The sequence below is a fragment of the Oncorhynchus mykiss genome, chromosome 26, assembly GCF_057628025.1.
Source record: "Oncorhynchus mykiss isolate SJ-2025 chromosome 26, ASM5762802v1, whole genome shotgun sequence".
NCBI classification, from domain to species: domain Eukaryota; kingdom Metazoa; phylum Chordata; class Actinopteri; order Salmoniformes; family Salmonidae; genus Oncorhynchus; species Oncorhynchus mykiss.
Genome location: NC_143047.1, coordinates 17,323,757 through 17,347,391, shown reverse-complemented (window position 1 = coordinate 17,347,391; position 23,635 = coordinate 17,323,757). Strand labels below are relative to the sequence as shown.

General features: G+C 44.0%; 1 protein-coding gene across 20 annotated transcripts in view; it reads left to right on the top strand.

The window, feature by feature from the left end:
- The window catches only part of LOC110506499 (F-actin-monooxygenase mical2b), a 45,238-nt gene that overhangs the window by 7,146 nt on the left and 14,457 nt on the right, over positions 1-23,635 (top strand). For 13 of the 20 annotated variants that reach the window (XR_016492257.1, XR_016492256.1, XR_016492255.1 and 10 more), the window contains exons 2-11: positions 5,400-5,780; positions 15,470-15,677; positions 16,178-16,294; positions 18,182-18,283; positions 20,351-20,506; positions 20,666-20,766; positions 21,327-21,584; positions 21,693-21,808; positions 21,888-22,014; positions 22,181-22,277. Coding sequence is in view for 7 of the 20 variants with exons in the window: in XM_021586151.3 (XP_021441826.2) it covers positions 5,520-5,780; positions 15,470-15,677; positions 16,178-16,294; positions 18,182-18,283; positions 20,351-20,506; positions 20,666-20,766; positions 21,327-21,584; positions 21,693-21,808; positions 21,888-22,014; positions 22,181-22,277 (1,543 nt within the window). In the remaining 13 variants the exon portion in view is untranslated. Of the gene's footprint in view, positions 1-5,399; positions 5,781-15,469; positions 15,678-16,177; positions 16,295-18,181; positions 18,284-20,350; positions 20,507-20,665; positions 21,585-21,692; positions 21,809-21,887; positions 22,015-22,180; positions 22,278-23,635 lie in introns of those variants that run through there. The other 7 variants (XR_016492259.1, XR_016492258.1, XR_016492261.1 and 4 more) reach the window with 2 other exon arrangements.

Below are 23,635 nucleotides of genomic sequence, written 5' to 3'. Positions count from 1 at the left end.
AATGAATAGCCAGTGTTTGCAAATGGATTAGTCATTAGCCAAGTCATAGATGAGCAGATATGATTTAAAAAACAGGTATGATTGAAGAGTATGGTGAAATTGAACGTTCAGGCTCTCATAAAAACAGCTTGGAATGGCCATTGATCCCAGCCGCGGTCTGCTCTTTGTCTCGGTCTCTGTCTCGGTCTCTGTCTCTGTCTCTGTCTCTGTCACTGTCTCTGTCTCTGTCTCTGTCTCTGTCTCTCTCTCTCTCTCTCTCTCTCTCTCTGTCTCTCTCTCTCTCTCTCTCTCTCTCTCTCTCTCTCTCTCTCTCTTTTTTTTTAAATGTGTGTTTTTTACGGGTGCTCTGTGGGTTGGTGCTGTCTGCCTGCTGATTGCCTTTCCATGCTGTCAGATGGAGATCATGGGTGAGGTCATGGGATTCCATCTGGGACAATGTAGCATCAGCTCTTCTAGCTGACCATACAGTGCCTTTGGAAAAGTATTCAGACCACTTGACTTTTTCCACATTTTGTTACGTTACAGCCTTATTCTAAAATGTATTAAATGATTGATTTCCCTCATCGATATACACACAATACCCCATAATGACAAAGCAAAAACAGGTTGAAAGGTTTGCTAATTTCTTTCAAATAAAAAACTTAAATATCACGTTTACTTAAGTATTCAGACCCTTTACTCAGTACTTTGTTGAAGCACCTTTGGCAGCGATTACAGCATTGAGTCTTCTTGGGTATGACGCTACAAGCTTGGCACACCTTTATTTGGGGAGTTTCTCCCATTCATCTCTGCAGATACTCTCAAGCTCTGTCAGGTTGGATGGGGAGTGTTGCTGCACAGCTATTTTCAGGTCTCTCCAGAGATGTTCGATCGGGTTCAAGTCCGTGCTCTGGCTGGGCCACTCAAGGACATTCAGAGACTTGACTTGTCCCGAAGCCACTCCTGTGTTGTCTTGGCTGTGTGCTTAGGGTCGTTGTCCTGTTGGAAGGTGAACCTTCACCCCAGTCTGAGGTCCTGAGCGCTCTAGAGCAGGTTTTCATCAAGGATCTCTCTGTACAATGGATTGTTCATCTTTGCCTCGATCCTGACTAGTCTACCAGTCACTGCCACTGAAAAACATCCCCACAGCATGATTCTGCCACCACCATGCATCACCGTAGGGATGGTGCTAGGATTCCTCCAGATGTGATGCTTGGCATTCAGGCCAAAGAGTTCAATCTTGGTTTCATCAGACCAGAGAATCTTGTTTCTCATGGTCTGAGAGTGTTTAGGTGCCTTTTGGCAAACTCCAAGCGGGCTGTCATGTGCCTTTTACTGAGAAGCGGCTTCCGCCTGGCCACTCTACCATACAGGCCTGATTGGTGGAGTGATGCTGAGATGGTTGTCCTGCTGGAAGATTCTACCATCTCCACAGAGGAACTCTAGAGCGTTGTCTTCCTTGTTGATAGAGCAGTTCAGTGCTATGTGAGGCATGCAGCGTTGGAATGCAGTCTGGGGCTTGGCTGTCTCCAGAGCGAGGCCTGTAGGGTTTTGTGTCTGACACTAGGACAGGAGCCGGGGGTCACTATGGTGTGTGTGTATCAGCCTGGGGAGAGAAGTTGACACCCCTCCCACATTGTCCTCAATACGAGCTGGCATCCCATTATCCAGGATGAATGACTGTAAGGCAAAGAAACAACAACAGCGAACAGGATGCAAAATATACAGCTAGTTAGGGCCAAACAGATTCTGTAAGATAGAATGATTTTGTTTGTATGAGAACTGGCATGTTTCCAGTGACCACGAATAGTGCTCATGTTCCAGGGAAAATCATTTCAAATTGTATTTTGTTCTTTTTTTGAATTAGCCCACGGTAATACAGTCCCAAAATGCATCATCACGAGTGACACTTTGCTTCTTGAAAATCCTATATCTTGAAAACTCAACTGCTGACATGCAAAACATTTTGAGACTGTATCAACAGTGGACTAATACCTAAAGATTTTTCCTTTAAGTATGCCTATTTAGAGTTGTTTCCCAAAATGCTTCACTGAAAGCTGTCTGAGAACCAAGACTTGGTTCAAATCTGTTGTTCTGCCCCTGAACAGGCAGTTAGCCCACCGTTCCTAGGCCGTCATTGAAAATAAGAATTTGTTCTTAACTGACTTGCCTAGTTAAATAAAGATCAAATAAAAATGTGTCAGTGACATAATAACACTTTTCTTAATGGACAGATGGCATATCGATCTCTCAACAGCTGCTGCACAGTGGAAGAGGAGAGGTGGTGTCACTCGGACCAACTCCAGTAGTCAGCAGAGCAGTTACACTACATGACCCTTTACTGCTATAACAGCCTCCACTCTTCTGGGAAGGCTTTCCACTAGATGTTGGAACATTGCTGTGGGGACTTGCTTCCATTCAGCCACAAGAGCATTAGTGAGGTTGGGCACTGATATTGGGCGATTAGGCCTGGCTCGCAGTCGGCGTTCCAAGTCATCCCAATGGTGTTCGATAGTGTTTAGGTCAGAACGTTGTGCAGGCCAGTAAAGCTCTTCCACACCGATCTCGACATTTCTGTATGGACCTCGCTTTGTGCACGGGGGCATTGTCATGCTGAAACAAGAAAGGTCCTTCCCCAAACTGTTGCCACAAAGTTGGAAGCACAGAATTGTCTAGAATGTTATTGTATGATGTAGCGTTAAGATTTTCCTTCACTGGAACTAAGGGGTCTAGCCGGAACCATAAAAAACAGCCCCAGACCATTATTCCTCCTCCACCAAACTTTACCGTTAGCACTATGCATTCGGGCAGGTAGAGTTCTCCTGGCATCCCCCAAACCTAGATTCGTCCGTCGGACTGCCAGATGGTGAAGCGTGATTCATCACTCTAGATAATGCGATTACACTGCTCCAGAGTGGTGAGCTATTCACCACTCCAGCCGACGCTTGGCATTGTGCATGGTGATCTTAGGCTTGTGTGTGGCTGCTCAGACATGGAAACCCATTTCATGAAGCTCCCGACTAACAATTCTTGTGCTGACTTTGCTTCCAGAGGCAGTTTGGAACTAGTCAAGCTACGCGCTTTAACACTTGGCGGTCCCATTCTGTGAGCTTGTGTGACCTACCACTTCGCGGCTGAGTTGTTGTTGCCCATAGACGTTTCCACTTCAAAATAACACCACTCACAGTTTACCGGGGCAGCTCCAGCAGGGCAGAAAGTTGACGAACTGACTTGTTGGAAAGGTGGCATCCTATGACGGTGCCAGGTTGAATGTCACTCAGCTCTTCAGTACAGGTCATTCTACTGCCAATGTTTGTCTATGGAGATTACATGGCGGTGTGCTCAATTTTATACACCTGTCAGCAACGGGTGTGGCTGAAATAGCCGAATCCACTCATTTGAAGCGGTGTCCACACACGTTTGTATATATAGTGTACCTCCCCCAGACCCTGTTAGTTGGGGTGGGGGTGGAGAGTGGGGTACTGCACTGCAGCAGGACCTGCTGTGCTGGGCTCACCTCTCCCCTGGCCAAGTCCAGCACAGCCCAACCCTCTCCATGGATGATTTGAATAGCAAAGGACTGCTATTCCCAAACCTCACCGAAGCCATGGTCCCCACCCAAAAAGTTCCCATATTTTTAGGAGAGGTTTCCATGTTATGCTTTTATGTTGTGCTCTGGTGTGGATTCCCTGGCATGCTTTTCAAATGTTTGATTAGTGGTTTTTGAAAGAGGGGATTGGGTTATTTTTCTAGTGTCAGTTTCATTTTTCAATATATGGTGTGTGAGGGTAATGCTACAAGTAAAAGTAAGCATATGTAAGCCTCGTTCATAATTAATGAAGAGTTTTCAGTCTCTCTCAGTTAAGGTGTGGCCTGAGTACCATCCTGGCCACTCAATGATACAGAGAGGTTGTCCTCAAACTAATATTCTGTTTCACTTTTATCCTTCAGACCTGTCGAGACATCAATATTATCATAGGGAATTCAATGGCTTTGAAATCCTATAGGGGAGCGAAAAAACAAACAAACACAACTCTCAACATGGTCTCAGAGCATTTCTTATTATTCTGTAAGTTAAATTCGAGACATTACATTTAGTATGTGTTACGTTTCATATGGTATGTATTCATTTGTGGGAGTTGTATGATATGTTAAGAATGACAATTTGTATGATAAGTTACGTATTGCATTTTGTACAATATGTTATGAAATTGCAAAACGTACAACATGTTACGCATTTGCAAAACCTCTAATATGTTACAAATTCACATTTGTTTTGGCTAACATTAGCTAGGTGGCTAATGCTAACATTCGTTTTTTTAGTGGTTAAGGTAAGGAGTTAGGTTAGGGTTAGGGTTAGCTAAAATGCTAAGTAATTGCAAAGTACCTAAAAAGTAGTAAGTAGTTGCAAAGTTGCTAATTAGTGCATATCACTCATACTCATTTGAGTGTCCCAGATGTACATTTACTATGTAATGTAGACCTATGAGACTAGTCTACAACTCGAGGTAGTATATCCAGGGGTAGGTGTCCCCCTTCTGCGGATGAAAGAAATTAACCTCTGTCCAGTTTCCAGCCGCAAGACAAGCACTTTTTTCTCCCTGCTTAGCAGTATGTCTGTGTCCACTAGTGCCAAGTCAGTGATGTGCGAACAGGCATGGGCCGAACTGTCTGACCTCACTGAGCTGTCTGGTATTTTTATCCATAGATTTGGTCATTAGATTGAAATGCACTGTACTTTGTTGATGGAAACCATGATTCATTATTGTGTTGATATTCTCTGTGTTACTGCATGACCTCCTGTATTTCATTTAGTTCCTAGAAATGGGAACACTGTATGTTTTGAAACACGTTTCTATTTTGAGATTTTGAACTTTGGCATTGACTTTTGGAAATGTGCACTTTTCCACAGTCCATTGTTGACCAGAAAGGAAGACAATCATTATCCCAGGATCTATCTAGAAACAATCAGTTAGTATGGCATGCTGTATTAGTTTGTCAGAAAATTAAAAAGCTTTCTTTGAGAGCTCAAACACATCTATTCTTACACTGGTAATATAAGTCAGTGATTTGAAGTAAAATACACACATACAATGAAACCAGTTCTGTAGAAAATCAGTGATTGTTGCAGGCTGGTTAATTGACTGTTTCCCTAATTGTCTTCCCCATGCACTATATGAACTTGTCTATTCCCTTTGTGATTATTCTGAAGAAGGCCATTGAAGGCCGAAACATCAACCTTTTAAACTTACATAATAAAACTTAGAATGGTTAGCGAGGATTGTGCCTTTTCCTGTCCAAAACTTGACTGTTCAATTTTTTTCTCCCAATGTTCCATAAAACCATCTGTTAAGGATTCTACACTTCTAAAGGCCGTGCGATGACATCCGACTCAATATGTTTTCTCTGTACCTCCTCAGATTGGGCATGACCATGGGGGCCAGGCTGTGGGTGTAGCCACTGAGACAGCTGGGGGAGAGCGAGAGAGGAGGAAAGGCAAGCCAGCACCAGCCAAGCACCCTGCAGTCCTCCTGGGAAAGATGGGGGAGACAGAGGAGGAGAAGGACCAGGCAGGGAAGCTGTTTGAGAACTTCATCCAGGCCTCCACCTGTAAGGGCACCCTGCAGTCCTTCAACCTCCTGTGCAGGCTGCTGGATCTAGACCCTCAGGACCATGAGACGTTCTACTGTAGTCTGAAGACCAGGCTCACCTCCTGGAGGGCCAAAGCCCTCTGGACCAAGCTGGACAAGAGAACCTGCCACAAGGAGTATAAGAAGGGCCAAGCCTGTGTGGGCACCAAGGTAAGCTAACAGCCACTCACCATGACATTCGAAGGACACTTGCTTTGCATCATACAGAGGTGTTGTTTTTCCTCTGGTGTTATGTGCACACTGTAGACGGAGCTCTGTTGCATGGAAGTCTTTGGAGATAAAAGAGACAAAGAACTACAAGACCATCAGTGTGAACATTGTCTTGACTGCACAGTGCACACTCTACAGTAGTTTGAAATAAGATCCCAATATATTCATGTGGAAGTAATATTTATGAATGTTATGCATTTCACTTCTCTTTGTGTAGCTGTGAGTTGTATGACTGGTCTGACCCATTGGACTTATGATTAATCAGGATTCAAGTCACAATAGTGACAGGTGTGACTGATTCTCTGACTTTTTCCCGGCTATAATCGGTTTTAGACAATCGGCAGTTTGTCCATTCTTAGTAGAGAAGTGCTCTGTTATAGGGAGAGTAGTGACTTAGGCAACGTCATGGTCATCACTTTAAACTCTATCTGTCAGGACACATTAAATCAGCTACTATCCTTTACTGCAGCTGGCGCATATAAACAGCTGAGAAGGTGTGTTCTTCTGATCAGACACAACTCAAATTTTATCTCAGTATTTACACACGCATGTTCACAAATGCACATGCATGCACGTACGCACTCACGCACGCACACACACACACACACACAATCAAACACACACAGACACTTAAAGCAGCAGCATGCTTCAGTTCGGTTGGTGCCTAGCCAAACTCACCTAGGCGAACCGAACAAGTGTGCTCACATAGTCCCTTAAAATACCTTCTCTTGAAAAACTTGAAAAAAGCTGCAATGGTACTGTTTGTACAGTTGAAGTTGTAAGTTTACATACACCTTAACCAAATAAATTTAAACTCCGATTTTCACAATTCCTGACATTTAATCCTAATAAAAATTCCCTGTCTTAGGTCAGTTAGGATCACCACTTTTTTTAAGAATGTGAAATGTCAGAATAATAGTAGAGAGAATGATTTATTTCAGCTTTTATTTTTTTCATCACATTCCCAGTGTGTCAGAAGTTTACATACACTCAATTTGGTAGCATTGCCTTTAAATTGTTTAGCTTTGGTCAAACGTTTTGGGTAGCTTCCACAAGCTTCCCACAATAAGTTGGGTGAATTTTGGCCCATTCCTCCTGACAGAGCTGGTGTTTCTGAGTCAGGTTTGTAGGCCTCCTGGCTCGCACACGCTTTTTCAGTTCTGCCCACAAATTTTCTATGGGATTGAGGTCAGGGCTTTGTGATGGCCACTCCAATACCTTGACTTTGTTGTCCTTAAGCCATTTTTCCACAACTTTGGAAGTATGCTTGGGCTCATTGTCCATTTGGAAGACCTATTTGCGACCAAGCTTTAACTTCCTGACTGATGTCTTGAGATGTTGCTTCAATATATACACATAATTTTCCTCCTCATGATGCCATCTATTTTGTGAGGTGCACCAGTCCCTCCTGCAGCAAAGCACCCCCACAACATGATGCTGCCACCCCCGTGCTTCACGGTTGGGATGGTGTTCTTCAGCTTGCAAGCTTCCCCCTTTTTCCTCCAAACATAATGATGGTCATTATGGCCAAACAGTTCTATTTTTGTTTCATCTTCATCAGACCAGAGGACATTTTTCCAAAAAGTACGATCTTTGTCCCCATGTGCAGCTGCAAACTGTTGTCTGGCTTTTTTTATGGAGGTTTTGGAGCAGTGGCTTCTTCCTTGCTGAGCGGCCTTTCAGGTTATGTCGATATAGGACTTGTTTTATTGTGGATATAGATACTTTTGTACCTGTTTCCTCCAGCATCTTCACAAGTTCCTTTGCTGTTGTTCTGGGATTGATTTGCACTTTTCGCACCAAAGTACGTTCATCTCTAGGAGACAGAACGCTTCCTGAGTGGTTTGACTTTCGCATCAAAGAACATTCATCTCTTGGAGAATGAACGCGTCTCCTTCCTGAGCGGTATGACGGCTGCGTGGTCCAATGGTGTTTATACTTGCGTACTATTGTTTGTACAGATGAACGTAGTACCTTCGGGCGTTTGGAAACTGCTCCCAACGATGAACCAGGCCTTGAAATACACCCATAGGTACACCTCCAATTGACTCAAATTATGTCAATTACCCTATCAGAAGCTTCTTAAACCATGACATAATTTTCTGGAATTTTTCAAAGTTTAATGGCACAGTCAACATAGTGTATGTAAACTTCTGACCCACTGGAATTGTGATACAGTGAATTTTAAGTGAATTAATCTGTCTGTAAACAATTGATGGAAAAATGACTTGTGTCATGCACAAAGACTGTAGTTTGTTAACAAGAAATTTGTGGAGTGGTTAAAAAACGAGTTTTAATGACTCCAACCTAAGTGTATGTAAACTTCCGACTTCAAGTGTACATTTTCAAATCAAATCAAATTTGATTTGTCACATTCACATGGTTAGCAGATGTTAATGTGAGTGTAGCGAAATGCTTGTGCTTCTAGTTCCGACAATGCAGTAATAACCAACGAGTAATCTAACCTAACAATTCCACAACTACTACCTTATACACAGTGTAAAGGGATAAAGAATAAGTACATAATGAATGATACATATGAATGAGTGATGGTACAGAACGGCATAGGCAAGATGCAGTAGATGGTATAGAGTACAGTATATACATATGAGATGAGTAATGTAGGGTATATAAACATTTTTATTTATTTATTTTACCTTTATTTAACCAGGTAGGCAAGTTGAGAACAAGTTCTCATTTACAATTGCGACCTGGCCAAGATAAAGCAAAGCAGTTCGACAGATACAACAACACAGAGTTACACATGGAGTAAAACAAACAATACAGTCAATAATAAAGTATAAACAAGTCTATATACAATGTGAGCAAATGAGGTGAGAAGGGAGGTAAAGGCAAAAAAGGCCTTGGTGGCAAGGTAAATACAATATAGCAAGTAAAACACTGGAATGGTAGTTTTGCAATGGAAGAATGTGCAAAGTAGAAATAAAAATAATGGGGTGCAAAGGAGCAAAATAAATAAATAAATTAAATACAGTTGGGAAAGAGGTAGTTGATAGGGCTAAATTATAGGTGGGCTATGTACAGCATAAAGTGGCATAGTTTAAAGTGGCTAGTGATACATGTATTACATAAAGATGGCAAGATGCAGTAGATGCAGCAAGATACAGCAGTTTAAATGAGTACAGTATATACATATACATATGAGATGAGTAATGTAGGGTATGTAAACATTATATTAAGTGGCATTGTTTAAAGTGGCTAGTGATACATTTTTACATAAATTTCCATCAATTCCCATTATTAAAGTGGCTGGAGTTGAGTCAGTATGTTGGAAGCAGCCACTCAATGTTAGTGGTGGCTGTTTAACAGTCTGATGGCCTTGAGATAGAAGCTGTTTTTCAGTCTCTCGGTCCCTGCTTTGATGCCCCTGTACTGACCTCGTCTTCTGGATGATAGCGGGGTGAACAGGCAGTGGCTCGGGTGGTTGTTGTCCTTGATGATCTTTATGGCCTTCCTGTGACATCGTGTGGTGTAGGTGTCCTGGAGGGCAGGTAGTTTGCCCCTGGTGATGCGTTGTGCAGACCTCACTACCCTCTGGAGAGCCTTATGGTTGTGGGCGGAGCAGTTGCCGTACCAGGCGGTGATACAGCCTGACAGGATGCTCTCGATTGGGCATCTGTAGAAGTTTGTGAGTGCTTTTGGTGACAAGCCAAATTTCTTCAGCCTCCTGAGGTTGAAGAGGCGCTGCTGCGCCTTCTTCACAACGCTGTCTGTGTGGGTGGACCAATTCAGTTTGTCCGTGATGTGTATGCCGAGGAACTTAAAACTTACTACCCTCTCCACTACTGTCCCGTCAATGTGGATAGGGGGGTGCTCCCTCTGCTGTTTCCTGAAGTCCACAATCATCTCCTTTGTTTTGTTGACGTTGAGTGTGAGGTTGTTTTCCTGACACCACACTCCGAGGGCCCTCACCTCCTCCCTGTAGGCTGTCTGATCGTTGTTGGTAATCAAGCCTACCACTGTAGTGTCGTCCGCAAACTTGATGATTGAGGTGGAGGCGTGCATGGCCACGCAGTCGTGGGTGAACAGGGAGTACAGGAGAGGGCTCAGAACGCACCCTTGTGTGGCCCCAGTGTTGAGGATCAGCGGGGTGGAGATGTTGTTACCTACCCTCACCACCTGGGGGCGGCCCGTCAGGAAGTCCAGTAGCCAGTTGCACAGGGCGGGGTCGAGACCCAGGTTCTCGAGCTTGATGACGAGTTTGGAGGGTACTATGGTGTTAAATGCTGAGCTGTAGTCGATGAACAGCATTCTCACCTCTTGTCCAGATGGGTTAGGGCAGTGTGCAGTGTGGTTTAGACCCCATAGCTAGTGTATACTTCCTCAATATAGTCAGAATTAATCTAAGATAACGTTGACATTTTGTCAGAGGAGATCTTAAACACGCAATTTTACATCTAACTTAGATGTTTGGGTGCAGATGCAGTATTTCTCTAACTGTGCCCGAACAGATGAAAAAACCCTCACTGAAGTCCAAAACTTACAAACGCCACAAAATGTCATCATAATATATGCACAAACTCTTCCGAACTGTTTCGGCTGGGAAGCATACCAACGCCTTTACGGTAACTCTCTTCAGCACTATCCTCATCCCTCCTCATCCACAGCTCTACAGAGCCTTGCCCCTTTCAGCTTGGCAGAATGGTGCATTACAAAGCTACACAGCACCCTCAATCAGTCACCAAAATGCTTTCATAACACACAGCCACAGACAGCATCACTCAGCAAGTGTGATTATTTTTCTTAGTTCTACTGAGAGGGTGGTGTTTTTTAATGGGCCCTCCTGAAGGGTTGGAACCCTGCCCAGATATTATTAAAGTGTGTTTTAAGTTATCCAAAATAAGCCAGGTTTTACTAGTTCTCTCTGATACCAACTATAAACCAGGTTTGAACACCATATACCCCCTTGATCTGAGAGTATGCCATGATTAGGTGCTATCCCAGTTCTATTGAACCTTTCATTTAAAGTGACTGATTGTCTTTAGTCCCATGCCAAATAGTTTCAGCTAGGATTCCTCAGTCTGACAAGCCACAGGACAGCGTAGAATGGCCTTATTGATCAAAGTAATGAAACAGATGTACAGTACAGTCTCTGAGTTCTGGGTAATTAACCATACTGTTAGTACAGTAGGAGAGACTCACATAAGTATTTCATTACTCTGGCTGTGTGGATGGAAGTGTATTTTGTGAAGGAGAAACGACCTTGTAAAAAACGTCGGCCAGAATTCAACTTACCCTCACTTCTTTTGTTTGAAGTCTCTTTACAGAATAGGAGATTTAAGGCGTAAAATGATTGACTGACATCTCCCACAGATAGTGGTACAGTATATGGCTCTCCTGTTGTGATTAATTGCAGCCCATCTGCCACAACTTGATAAATGACTTGACTTTCTTCACAAGGAGTGGATGACGTAACCGTTGAGTTAGGGTTTGGTGGTGGTTCACAGGGAATAATAACGTGATAGCATTCCTCACCCAGCCTCCAAATGCCTGCTGGAGCTACAATCTGTATAGGATATGAAGTCATCCCCAGTTTGTTACTGCATACAGCTGCCTATAATGCTAATGACACACACGTACTGTTGGTTTCTTCTATATACGTTTTTAATGAGGAACACTATGAAGGCCCATATGAATGTTTTTTAAATACGAAGCAGATACACTGAACAGAATGGTCATAGGACACATGTTACTGGGCTTAGTCTCTTTCACTGATTATGCTGTTAAATGTAAGTGCTTTAGGCCTATTGAAGTGGCTTCTTGAGCCCGAGATCTGACAAGCTTATTTTAATAGTGTCAGAGTTGCTTTGTGCTCGTCTCATCCGAGAGGTCTGGAGAAGTGAGCTGAAGTGGGAAGAGGCCCAGTGAGAGAGACGGTTAGTTTTCCAGGGCGGTGCCGCTGTCCAGTGCCAGATTCTATGGAAACTATTTGTACCGGCTATGTCCTGAAGGTGAGCTCCTGACCTGCACTTCAGCGCCAGTATACCTCAGCAAAATACAGACACTGTTTTCTATTAAGGATCTGGTTTGTGTGTTCTCTGAATTTCTACATCACAATTACAAAGTAAGCCCTCTAATTATTAGGCAATCTAACTCCACATTATGACATATACTATTATTGCAGTAATAGCCTAATTAAATGAAATGGCAAATAGCCTGATAGTTTGTAGTCTCCGTTGTGCAAACGTAATTCTCCTTGAGCTATGTAATATGTTTGTAATGGTTTGGGCATTCATGAAATGCCTTCAATCATAAGTCCTACAATTCATTTCCTTTTTCTTCTGTGAACTTTTATGCCTGTATCATGTTGGCACATACCTCATGTATGAAGCACATGGAAACGTTTTCATTGTATTGTTGTTTATTGCACTGTTCAGTTCCCCAGTCTCCTTCCCTTTAGACTAAACTACAGTGAAGACACGAACTCTTTACTTCACAACCCACTGAATGCGGGTTAGCATTAAAGACGGAACAACTGCTTTTTTGATTTCCTACTGTATTTCCCCCCTCGTTGTAGATTAGCTCTCCTTGATAACATGTTGTCTATGCCATGCTCGTAAATCTCACCCTAGATGGCCCATCATTGAACAGTGTGTCATCAACATTTCCATGCTTGGCATCCTCTCTTGACATCCCTTAATTATATGGTTTGATGCTGTGGAAAAGTGTGCTTCCACTGAGCAAATAATTCACGGTATGGAACCTTCTACGGTATGATTTGAAAGTTCAGAGACACACTGTGCCCTCATTGCCTGTTTCTCAGGCCTATTTCATGCTCAGACAGGAGTATTGCACCTTTTCTCCTCTTCTAATTCCCATGAAGTCCCAGATGGCTGTCTGCGAGGGTTGCCAGTTCATGTTGTGGCTCTCCCGGTGGTCTCTCTCAGTTGATTGAGTACCTTGAGTCTGACGTTTTGTCCCAAAACAGCGTGAGCCACCACCGTGCGCTGAGCCAAGCTAGTGAGGCATCACATCATGTCTGCAGGTGCACAGGCTCCGCTCGCTCACTCAAACACACAGTCAGTTTGTTTTACTCCGGTGAAGCCAGAATAAGCATGTGTGTTAAGGAGCTCCACTCAGCCCAGTGTTGGGTGGTGTTCCTGTCAATCTAACCTGGCTGGCAGCATGAACACACTGGAGACCACCAGTCAGCTAATGCCTATGACCTTAGAGGACATACTATTCTCCGTAGAGTGTAACAAGTCATTTGTACTCATTCAAAAACAGTGCAGTTATGGAGGATAATGCTTGGTTCAGCAGTATCCTATAGTCTTGAGCTCTATAGATTGATCAGGATTCTAGGAGAAAATAATTACCAACTGCCTGACATTATGTCCACTTTCCATTTTGATAAGCATGTTTGAGTTGGCCTCCAGTCTACATTCTGCATGATCTGAGTATGATAAACTGTGTACATGGCCAATAAACTTTAATTTGATTTTGATTTGATTGACAGCTAATAGGGCTCCAGGTGCAGTAAGTAATGAACGGGAGAGAAGTGAAAGGTGAGGTGGGGTGATGTCACACTCCTGGTGAGGGGGTGAGGTCACAGGTGGAGGACAGACAGGATGTAGCTGTGGTCTGACTCAGCAGAACTGCAGTGGGCCCTCAGGAAGCCCTCCCATCTGCGATAACACAGCATTGCATAGAAACAGGAAAAACAAACCGCTCATCTCTCATAGCACCATAGAGACAGACTAAAACAAAAGTAGTGCTTTGATAGTGATTATCTAGCTCATATCAGGTTTGATAATTCCCCACATTGTGGGATTGTGTGGTTAGGCACATCTGAATAAACTGAGCTGATGTTGTTCTGTGTTTGTGAATGAGGCATTGTTCCACATTTTTTTTTTTTTTTTCCTCTGTGGCGGTGATGCTTAACACACCTGGCACGTCTCAGTGACTGTCTTATTCTCCTGACAATGGTTAAAGAGCCCATTCACTTTAATCCCCCCTCGTGATGAAAAGAACTGGGCCAGGCCTGTCCAGACACCTGGGTTTGACTAGTATACCTGATGAGCATTGAATACCTCATACTCTTACCCCTAGGCTGCTGATGTTATGTTCTCCTTCGCCTCCTGATGACACCCTGCAGCAGACTCACACACGCAGAATGAGAAAACAGAATGACTAAAGCCCAATCATATTTTTATTGCTGGGAGCAGCGGTACCATTTATGGTGTGATCTGGGCAGCTGCCACGTTTAGCTCTGTAAACAGCACCCTGGGACAGAGCGGGAGAGAGAGAAGGGGGCGGGAATAGAGGGGGGAGAGAAAGTGAAGGAGAGCGAGTGGGAGAACGAGAGAGAGAGAAGGATAGAGAGCTAGAGAAAAAGAGAGAGAGAGTATACCCCTTTCAGCACAGAGCTACAGTATACAAACATGATAAGGCCCCCGAGGCTGGGGCTGAAACACGACCGTGTCACAATACTGATCGGAGTGACACATGGGAGTTCCTGTGGCCCTTCAGGCAGACACACAGGGTGACAGGAAGTGAGTCCCGCTGTTCAAATATACTGCTGGGGATTTAGAGGTCAGGTGTGTGGGTTGACTGGGCTGGGGAGGAAATAAGGTATCTGAAATGAAAAGCTCACAGTGGGCTGAGTTAGCTGAGCCTGGTCGAGAGAGGCTCTGATTGGTTATAAGGTTAAGGAAACAGGAAGCAGCCCAACTCGTTGGGCACAGCAGGGGCTACTGTCTGACTCAGGAGTGGTTGGACAGTGAGATGATTCCTCAGAAGAACTAACACCCCAAAAAAGTCCCTTCTCATCCTTTCTAGAAGGCTGGATGAAGTCATGTTCTCACCACACATTCTCAGAAGGATCCTTTAACCCAAAAGAACTGACTTCATGCATATTTGAGTGAGGCAGATGCATGAATCATGTCTTTGATATGACTAGGCTGTAATAAGGATCTACTGTTGAGGTAATGACACATACTCTCCCAGCCCTGGGTCAGAGTAACACACAACATACCATAAACATCCACCCTAGAACTCTGTCTGTTTACTTGGCAATATACAGTAAACACTCATCAACTCATCCCCTCATATTTCATCTGCTATGGAGTATGTCTACGTGTTTAAACAATGATTCTATTTTCAGTAAGTATTATTTATTATGGTGATAAGGCACGTATACAGTTTATGATCTCTTTGGCAGGCATATGGTTATGATGTACACATGTATTGTAAAGGAGTGTGTAAACTGGGTAATCAACGGAGCAGTTTTATTCATAAAACCACCGGAAACCAGAACAACAAACAAATGGGTACAAAACCCGTCGCGCACCAGAGAAAACGTGCACATGCACTTACAATAAACAATTACGCACAAAGACATGGGGGGAACAAAGGGTTAAATACACAACATGTAATGAGGGAATTGAGACCAGGTGTGCGGGAAGACAAAACAAAAGGAAAATGAAAAGTGGATCGATGATGGCTAGAAGACCGGCGACACCGAGCGCTGCCCTAACAAGGAGAGGAACCGACATCGTGACATGTATTGCATTTTGTGTAACAGAAATGTGACTGAAATACAATTTTGAGTCCTATTTATTTGCACTCATAAAGATAATGGTGTCCCTCTGTCATTCTTGTCCCTGCAGTGCCTTATCATCGGGGGAGGCCCATGTGGCTTGCGGACGGCAATCGAGCTGGCTCTGCTGGGGGCCAAGGTGGTGGTGATTGAGAAGAGGGACACCTTCTCCAGGAACAACGTGCTGCACCTTTGGCCCTACACCATCCACGACCTCAAGGGCCTCGGGGCTAAGAAGTTCTATGGCAAATTCTGTGCTGGAGCCATAGACCACATCAGTAAGCACCTTTACATGTGGAGTAAACATCTCACCAGGAAACCTTTCCGCCCGTACAGCCATAACAGTTGTTATTAATAACAGCCAATTCCCATAGCCCGACATGTACTTACTTTTGCAACGTAATATTTTGCTTAACGATATTGTTGGATTCATGTTCTTAGCTTATGATTATGCTATTGTATCCTATTCCTCTCCAAAGCTATTTTTTGTCTGGTAGCCTTGATGCTGCCAATACCTTCCGTTGCATAATGTCAACGTTGTGAGCCATGGAAGGTGAACCTTCCACCTGCTCTTAGCTACAGAGATACAAAATAGAGCTGCCTACTGCTGCTGTTAAAAGCAAATATTTCTACAGCTGTCAAGTGTGTGTATAATGTGTAAATGCATGGATGCCTGTGCAGTGTGCATGTACTAGGTACTGTATTAGATAAGCCAGAAAATCCAGCTGAGTTTCTTGCATGGTTCTTAGACCCCCTGATTCTTGTCTTTGTTTGCCAGGTATTCGTCAGCTCCAGCTCATGCTGCTGAAGATCGCCCTGCTCGCAGCTGTGGAGTTCCACGTCAATGTGGAGTTTGTCAAGCTGCTGGAACCTCTAGAGAACCAGGAGAATGACGGTGAGTGACAGTCCACTTACAGGCCGTCACTTCCAGTAGCTACATGTCCATTGAAATCCATCAACATTGGCCTAGTACCCATCAATCCATCATCCCTGCTCCTTTCTGCTCACCCTTCCAGGTCTTTTGGATGTAGTTCAGGGTTCAGGCAAGGGCTAGGTTACAGCATTTGGGACCAGACTTTATGCAATGCATTTGGAGAACATCAACAGTGCACCTTAACATGAGCTTTGCAACAGTCAGTAAGACTTTTACAGATGTAGGATTTTAATTTGATCCAGTTTGCTACAGCAGGAAACTAATCCTGCAGCAACAGGAAGTGGGAATTATTATGTGGATTATAATTAATGAAGGTTGATACATTTTTCTTAAGGGAAAATTCAGTCTGAAATTTCGAAGTGGAAATTACAAACTTTAGAATCCTTTTGAAAAACCTCTACAAGTTGATACAAGTTTATACAAGTTTAACATTTCATGCATTGCAGGAAAGTTCTCCTGCAACAGGTTGATCAAATTAAGATCCTACATCTGTACGTGGCTGCACAGAGGATCCCAACACAGTATATTCTCTCCCACACCATAGCATTCTGCTGCTTTACATCACTGTACCTTGAGCTACAGGGAGTTACTGCAGTCCATAACTAGTACCTGTTAGAGTAGTTCTGCCTCCCCCATTCAACAGTGAATCTCCTTGGCAACCAGCAGTAAACAGCAGCACTGTTACAGCAGTGCTCTGATCGCCCTTTATTTGATATTGCATTGCCATGGAAATCAAATGTTTAAAAGTCATAATCATTGCTTCACCATTCCTATTCAGCTGCTAATGGTTAGCAACCTCCCCAGATGCTAATGTTATTTTATGGCTGCTGCTGAGCAGAGCACACAGTAATATCAGTGAGCAGAGCAGACCTAGTGGCTTTGTTTAAGGAGCAGCAGAGCCAAATTACGGCTGTGGAAGTGAATTAAGAGCTGATTAGCCAGTGTAATTACAACCGTGCCCCGTCGACCAAGTTCTTTTAACAGTACTAGCTGCTTCAAGATGTGAATGGTGTGTGGTGATGTGAGGCCGAGCTGAAAGGCTGGCTATCTGAAATACCTCTACACTTGACCCCCCTCTCTCCTACAGAGCTTTGTTGATTGAACTCCTGGACTGGAGGTCATTAGCTATCCCATGTGGCCTCCTCGACAGCGACGTCAACCAACGGATATAAACAAGAGTCTTTACTAAATTTGGATACAGAATGGTCCCCCTACTTTTGCTGTCACAGGGTGCTTGGTGTCCTTGACAGGATGGAATGCATTTTTGACATGGTGATATTACACAGCGGATCGACAGCCAACCCAACGCTGCTGGGGTCTCACACTGCCTCTGTGGCTGACATTATTCACCACATTTGATCCACTACGTGCTAAAACGCTGTAACATATTGAATTATATACTGTAGCTAGCTAGCGCTCTGGTATCAAATACACAGTACAAGTGAGACTGACATTAATCAACATCTTATATAATTACAGCACGGTATAGTCTGCTGAGCTAAATGACACAATGTGTGTGGCCTCTGTGTCACCCTCTTGGTTGAGAGCTGTCAGGATTAGCAAACCCTTTTCCCCACTGGTGTTGATAGGCATCATAAATATTGTTCCCCAGGAAAAAACAGGCCGAAAGAGCAACCAAGTAAATGTTTTGTTTGTTTCTCCAGCCCACGTCCTCTCATTCTCTCTATCTGGGTTGAACTCTACCCGCTTGTATACTGATAAGTGTGTTTGTTTGAGGTGTGTGTCCCTGTGAACTGTACTGACCTTCTCTCCCTCCTCTCCTCCCTTCGTGCTCTCCCTCCTCTCCTCCCTTCCCGCTCTCCCTCCTCTCCTCTGTCTGTGTTTCAGGGCCTGGCTGGAGAGCTGAGATCAGGCCTGCCGATCACCCTGTGGCTAATATTGACTTTGACGTGGTGGTGGGGGCTGATGGGAGGAGAAATACCCTGGAAGGTGAGATCTCTGGAGGGATGGGAGGGTGACGGGTTGTATCCATGCAGAGTATATCTACATACCGTTAATGACCTGACCCCAGACATAGGATATGGTGATATGGTACTGTATATGATATCATGTGATTACATCCGTGGAATGGCTCTCTCTGAGATGCTCAATATGTTTACTAAACACTACTTGCTCCAAAGCTAAATTTAGCTCCAAGTTAAAATGCAGTTGGATATTATCTGAAGCGCCTTCTAAAACATAATTTCTACATTGAAAAGTATGTTTATGTAGCTTTGTTGACAGTGGCTTGTTTCAAATAATATCCAGGACACCTTTCTCATATCATTATTTTGTCTGGATAACAGCCTAACAACTGTAACTAAGAAACATACAATTGTTGTTGGCTGCGGCTTTTGGCTACAAAAAGCATCAATTTAAAAAGGCATAGTCTTATCCACGAAGGTTAGGAAGCCATACAATGGAACTCTGTAAAACGATACCCTTTGTGATGTCATTAATCTCTCCTTCAAAGGGCAAAGTTACACATGAAATCACCATCTCTCTGTACCTTAATAAAAAAGATCTTGGGCCCTGTGTGTGTCGTCATCTGGATGCTGTTCAACAGTTGATGCATGCATGTTGGACTCTCCCTCACAGATGCCTGTCATCACCTCACCAATCCACATCAGATGCTTATTCCTAAAAAGGGCATTTTCTGTCTCCAAACAATGAGGCGTTTAGGTCATCGTCGGATGACGAAAAGCCTGGGGAAAAATTTCTTTTTAGAAGTCCTTCTACTTTTGAACTGCCATGCAAGCCCTGTCTGAGAGGAGGGTTAAATATACCGCAATCTGTTCTGTACCCAGCTAATCGTCTGAGAGGAACACAGCTGCATAGGAAAGAGTGATGTGGGTGGGGGGAAGTGACCGTAATGGAACATTGCTGGCTCATATTAAAATGCTACCTCCTCCTAGAAAAGCATCTCTCAGAAGCTCATACATTATTTTGTAGGAGGAAGAGAGGCCGAACACATTAGAACATTCATCCTCCTTTCTTTCCTGAGTCACAGGTAATGAGGATGTATCTTCTTTCACTGAAGGGCTTTGGTGCAGAACCCTCCTCTTCCCCAGGACAGTTATAAGCATACTAACATGTGACCTGTGGGAGATACAGCCTGCAGTGACATACAGTATCTCGGGTATTGGCTGTGGTTGGTTGGCTTTTCCAGGCTTTAAGGAGCTTTGGTGGAGCTTTGACACCACAAAGAGACGTTTAAAAATGATATCACCATATTCTCTTTCACAAAGGCAAGGTTTTGCATGTCATTTAAAAAGTCAGACAGCTTTTTATGAAACCATAACTGTGAGAATAGCAGCAACAGGAACCCAAGTGAATAGCAGTCTGGCATTAAAAGTCTGAGCCCATGCTTCAGTCTATTTTAAGGCTTGTCTGCAGTTATGTTTTGCCTTGGAATGGGCACAGAAAGTTCATGTTAAATGAGCCTCTAAAATGTCTCCATTAACAAAAAAAACTTTTCAGCATCAGTGAGAGTATGGCAATAAACTCTTTAATGCAAGAAGCAATTCCCCGATGTTTCTATCTGAAGAGGAACTGATTCTGTTCTATTGTGGTTGATATCCTAAATAGCAGAAGTGTACGCAATTGCAGCCAATAATAATACAGTATATATTGTAAAATCTCACGTGAAAAAAACAAGACTGCACCTTCTCTTACAGTCGTCCAGTTCATGTAAGGAGTGGCTGCACTCTACTCCACCTGAAGTTTTGAAAGTTATTCAACCTGGAAAACACATTTATTAGATCAGAACATTTTAGTACTGACCCAACTCTCCCGCAGAGGCTTTCGCTCACCTGGTATAAACAGTATCACCTCGGTAACAAGACTCTCTGATCCTAAAATAACTGGCCTGTGATTACAGCTCAGTGCTAGATTTCCTCTGGATTAGTATGCCTCTGCAGGCCTGGCCAGAGAATAGTAACATCCCATCCCTGTCTCTCTTTCTCTCTCTCTCTCTCTTTCCCTCTTTCTCTCTCCCCCTCTTTCTCTCGCTCTCAGGGTTCAAGAGGAAGGAGTTCCGTGGTAAGCTGGCTATCGCCATCACGGCCAACTTTGTCAACAGGAACACCACGGCCGAGGCCAAGGTGGAGGAGATCAGCGGTGTGGCCTTCATCTTTAACCAGAAGTTCTTCCTGGACCTCAAAGAGGAGACAGGTGGGCCTGAGATCCCCCACAGCCAATGAGTCAGCCAGAGGAGCAGACTTCCCTCAGAATGCACTTAAATCCACACGTTGTTGAACAACAGCAATCTTCAACCCTGTCATTATCATGGGGTGTTTTAACCTTCCTGTCTGTGTCTGTCATTTGTTGCAGGTATTGACCTGGAGAACATTGTGTACTACAAGGACAACACACACTACTTTGTCATGACAGCAAAGAAGCAGAGCCTACTGGACAAGGGGGTCATCATTCATGTGAGCAAACATTGTTTAGATCAGGGATCATCAACTAGATTCAGACGCGGGGCGATTTTTCTTGCTGTCTGAGGGTGTTGAATTCAGATGTGTGTGAGAGAGAGGAAGAGAAAGACAGAGAGAGAGGCGGAGAGAGAAGGAGAGGTGAGGAGTTGATAGAGGAGGATGCCGGGTCGGAGGAATCTCATCCTTGGTGGTCTGCCAGCTGAACAGCCTATGAGCCGGGCGGGCACCACAATGACATCCATGAAAGCTAAGTGTTATAAACATCCCTAAAGGAGCACATATTTCACTGGCTTATGACTCCCTCTCAGCGCTCACTCTCACTTCAATTGCCAGGGTTCTGCATGAGTCATCCCATGAATTCATTCATAAAGACAATGTGGGACTTTGAGACTGGCGTCACAGTACAATTTAAAGAGCATCCATCTTTAATGGTCCTCTAATATGCAAGGTGAATAACTGTTGTTACACCTGGGGTATGTTGCATCTCATTTAACCTCTTTGACCTTTTGGTCATGGTCTCTCATAAACACAATTCCCCTGACTTTGTCTCGTAGGACTACATAGACACAGAGATGCTGCTGAGCAGTACGAATGTGAACCAGGAAGCTCTGCTGGGTTATGCCCGCGAAGCTGCTGACTTTGGCACCAACTACCAGCTTCCCACGCTGGACTTTGCCATAAATGCCTGTGGCCAGCCGGACGTGGCCATGTTTGACTTCACCAGCATGTATGCTTCGGAGAACGCAGCGCTAGTCAGAGAATGCTTCGGACGCCAGCTACTGGTGGCACTGGTTGGGGACAGCTTGTTAGAGGTGAGAAGGCTGTGACAACAGTGTTTAATCATGCTTTAAAATGGTTGGATGATAAAAACTACATGTGCATGTTCAGCAAAATGTACTGTTATGTGTCTGTGTGTGCAGCCGTTCTGGCCCATGGGTACAGGGTGTGCGAGAGGCTTCCTGGCTGCTTTTGACTCAGCCTGGATGGTGAAAAGGTGGGCTGAGGGCATGACCCCTCTGGAGGTGCTAGCTGAGAGGTCAGTGGTCAGCACACATACTGTACACACACACACACACACACACACACACACACACTAAATATATGCATTTCTCCAGGGAGAGTCTTTACAGAATTCTGCCGCAGACAACCACTGAAAACATTGCCAAAAACTTTGAGCAGTACACCATTGACCCTGGGACTCGGTATCCCAACCTCATCTCCACCTGTGTCAGGCAAAACCAGGTACGAAAGACATTCTCAAGGATCACATTGTTTACTGCAGTATTCACTTTTTCCTGTCACCAATAACAGATTCACCCTTAACATTAACACAAGAAGGATGGACTGTGCTTGTCTTATCTCTTCTTCTGCCTAAATCTCAGCTGTGTCTCTTTGTTATTTCTTCCAGGTGCGTCACCTGTACATCAATGGAGAGCTGCCAGTGAAGTCGTGCTCTCTGGAACGTAATGGTACAATACGTCGCCCTGTGAACCTGGCCAGACGAGGTGAGCCACACACAATACAGGAGAGGCCAGAGAGACTGGAGTTGGGAGGCTTTAGTACAGTGTGTTTAGTATGGACTTACAGTTGAAGTCGGAAGTTTACCTTAGCCAAATACATAGCCAAGTACCTTAACCAAATACCTTAGCCAAATACATTTAAATTCAGTTTTTCACAATTCTTGAAATTTAATCCGAGTAAAAATTCCCTGTCTTAGGTCACTTAGGATCACCACCTAATTTTAAGAATGTGAAATGTCAGAATAATAGTAGAGCGAGTGATTTATTTCAGCTTTTATTTCTTTCATAACATTCCCAGTGGGTCAGAAGTTTACATACACCCAATTAGTATTTGGTAGCGTTGCCTTTAAAGTGTTTAACTTGGGTCAAACGTTTTGGGTAGCCTTCCACAAGCTTCCCACAATAGGTTTGGTGAATTTTGGCCCATTCCTCCTGACAGAGCTGGTATAACTGAGTCAGGTTTGTAGGATCCTTGCTCGCACAAGCTTTTTCAGTTCTGCCCACAAATTTTCTATGGGATTGAGGTCAGGGCTTTGTGATGGCCACTCCAATACCTTGACTTTGTTGTCCTTAAGCCATTTTTCCACAACTTTGGAAGTATGCTTGGGGTCATTGTCCATTTGGAAGACCCATTTGCGACCAAGCTTTAACTTCCTGACTGATGTCTTGATGTTGCTTCAATATATACGTTGCCATCATTTTTGTGAAGTGCACCAGTCCCTCCTGCAGCAAAGCACCCCCACAACATGATGCTGCCACCACCATGCTTCACGGTTGGGATGGTGTTCTTTGGCTTGCAAGCTTCCCCCTTTTTCCTCCAAACATCACGATAGTGGCCAAACAGTTGTATTTTTGTTTCATCAGACCAGAGAACTTTTCTCCTTAAAGTACGATATTTTTCCCTATGTGCAGTTGCAAACCGTAGTCTGGCTTTTTTATGGTGGTTTTGGAGCAGTGGCTTCTTCCTTGCTGAGCGGCCTTTCAGGTTATGTCGATATAGAACTAATTGTACTGTGGGTATAGAAACCTTTGTACCTGTTTCCTCCAGCATCTTCACAAGGTCCTTTGCTGCTGTTCTGGGATTGATTTGCACTTTTCGCACCAAAGTACGTTCATCTCTAGGAGACAGAACCCTTCCTGAGTGGTTTGACGGCTGCGTGGTCCCATGGTGTTTATACTTGTGTACTATTGTTTGTACAGATGAACGTGGTACCTTCAGGCATTTGGAAATTGCTCCCAAGGATGAACCAGACTTGTGGAGGTCTACAATTTATTTTCTGAGGTCTTGGCTGATTTCTTTTGATTTTCCCATGATGTCAAGCAAAGAGGCACTGAGTTTGAAG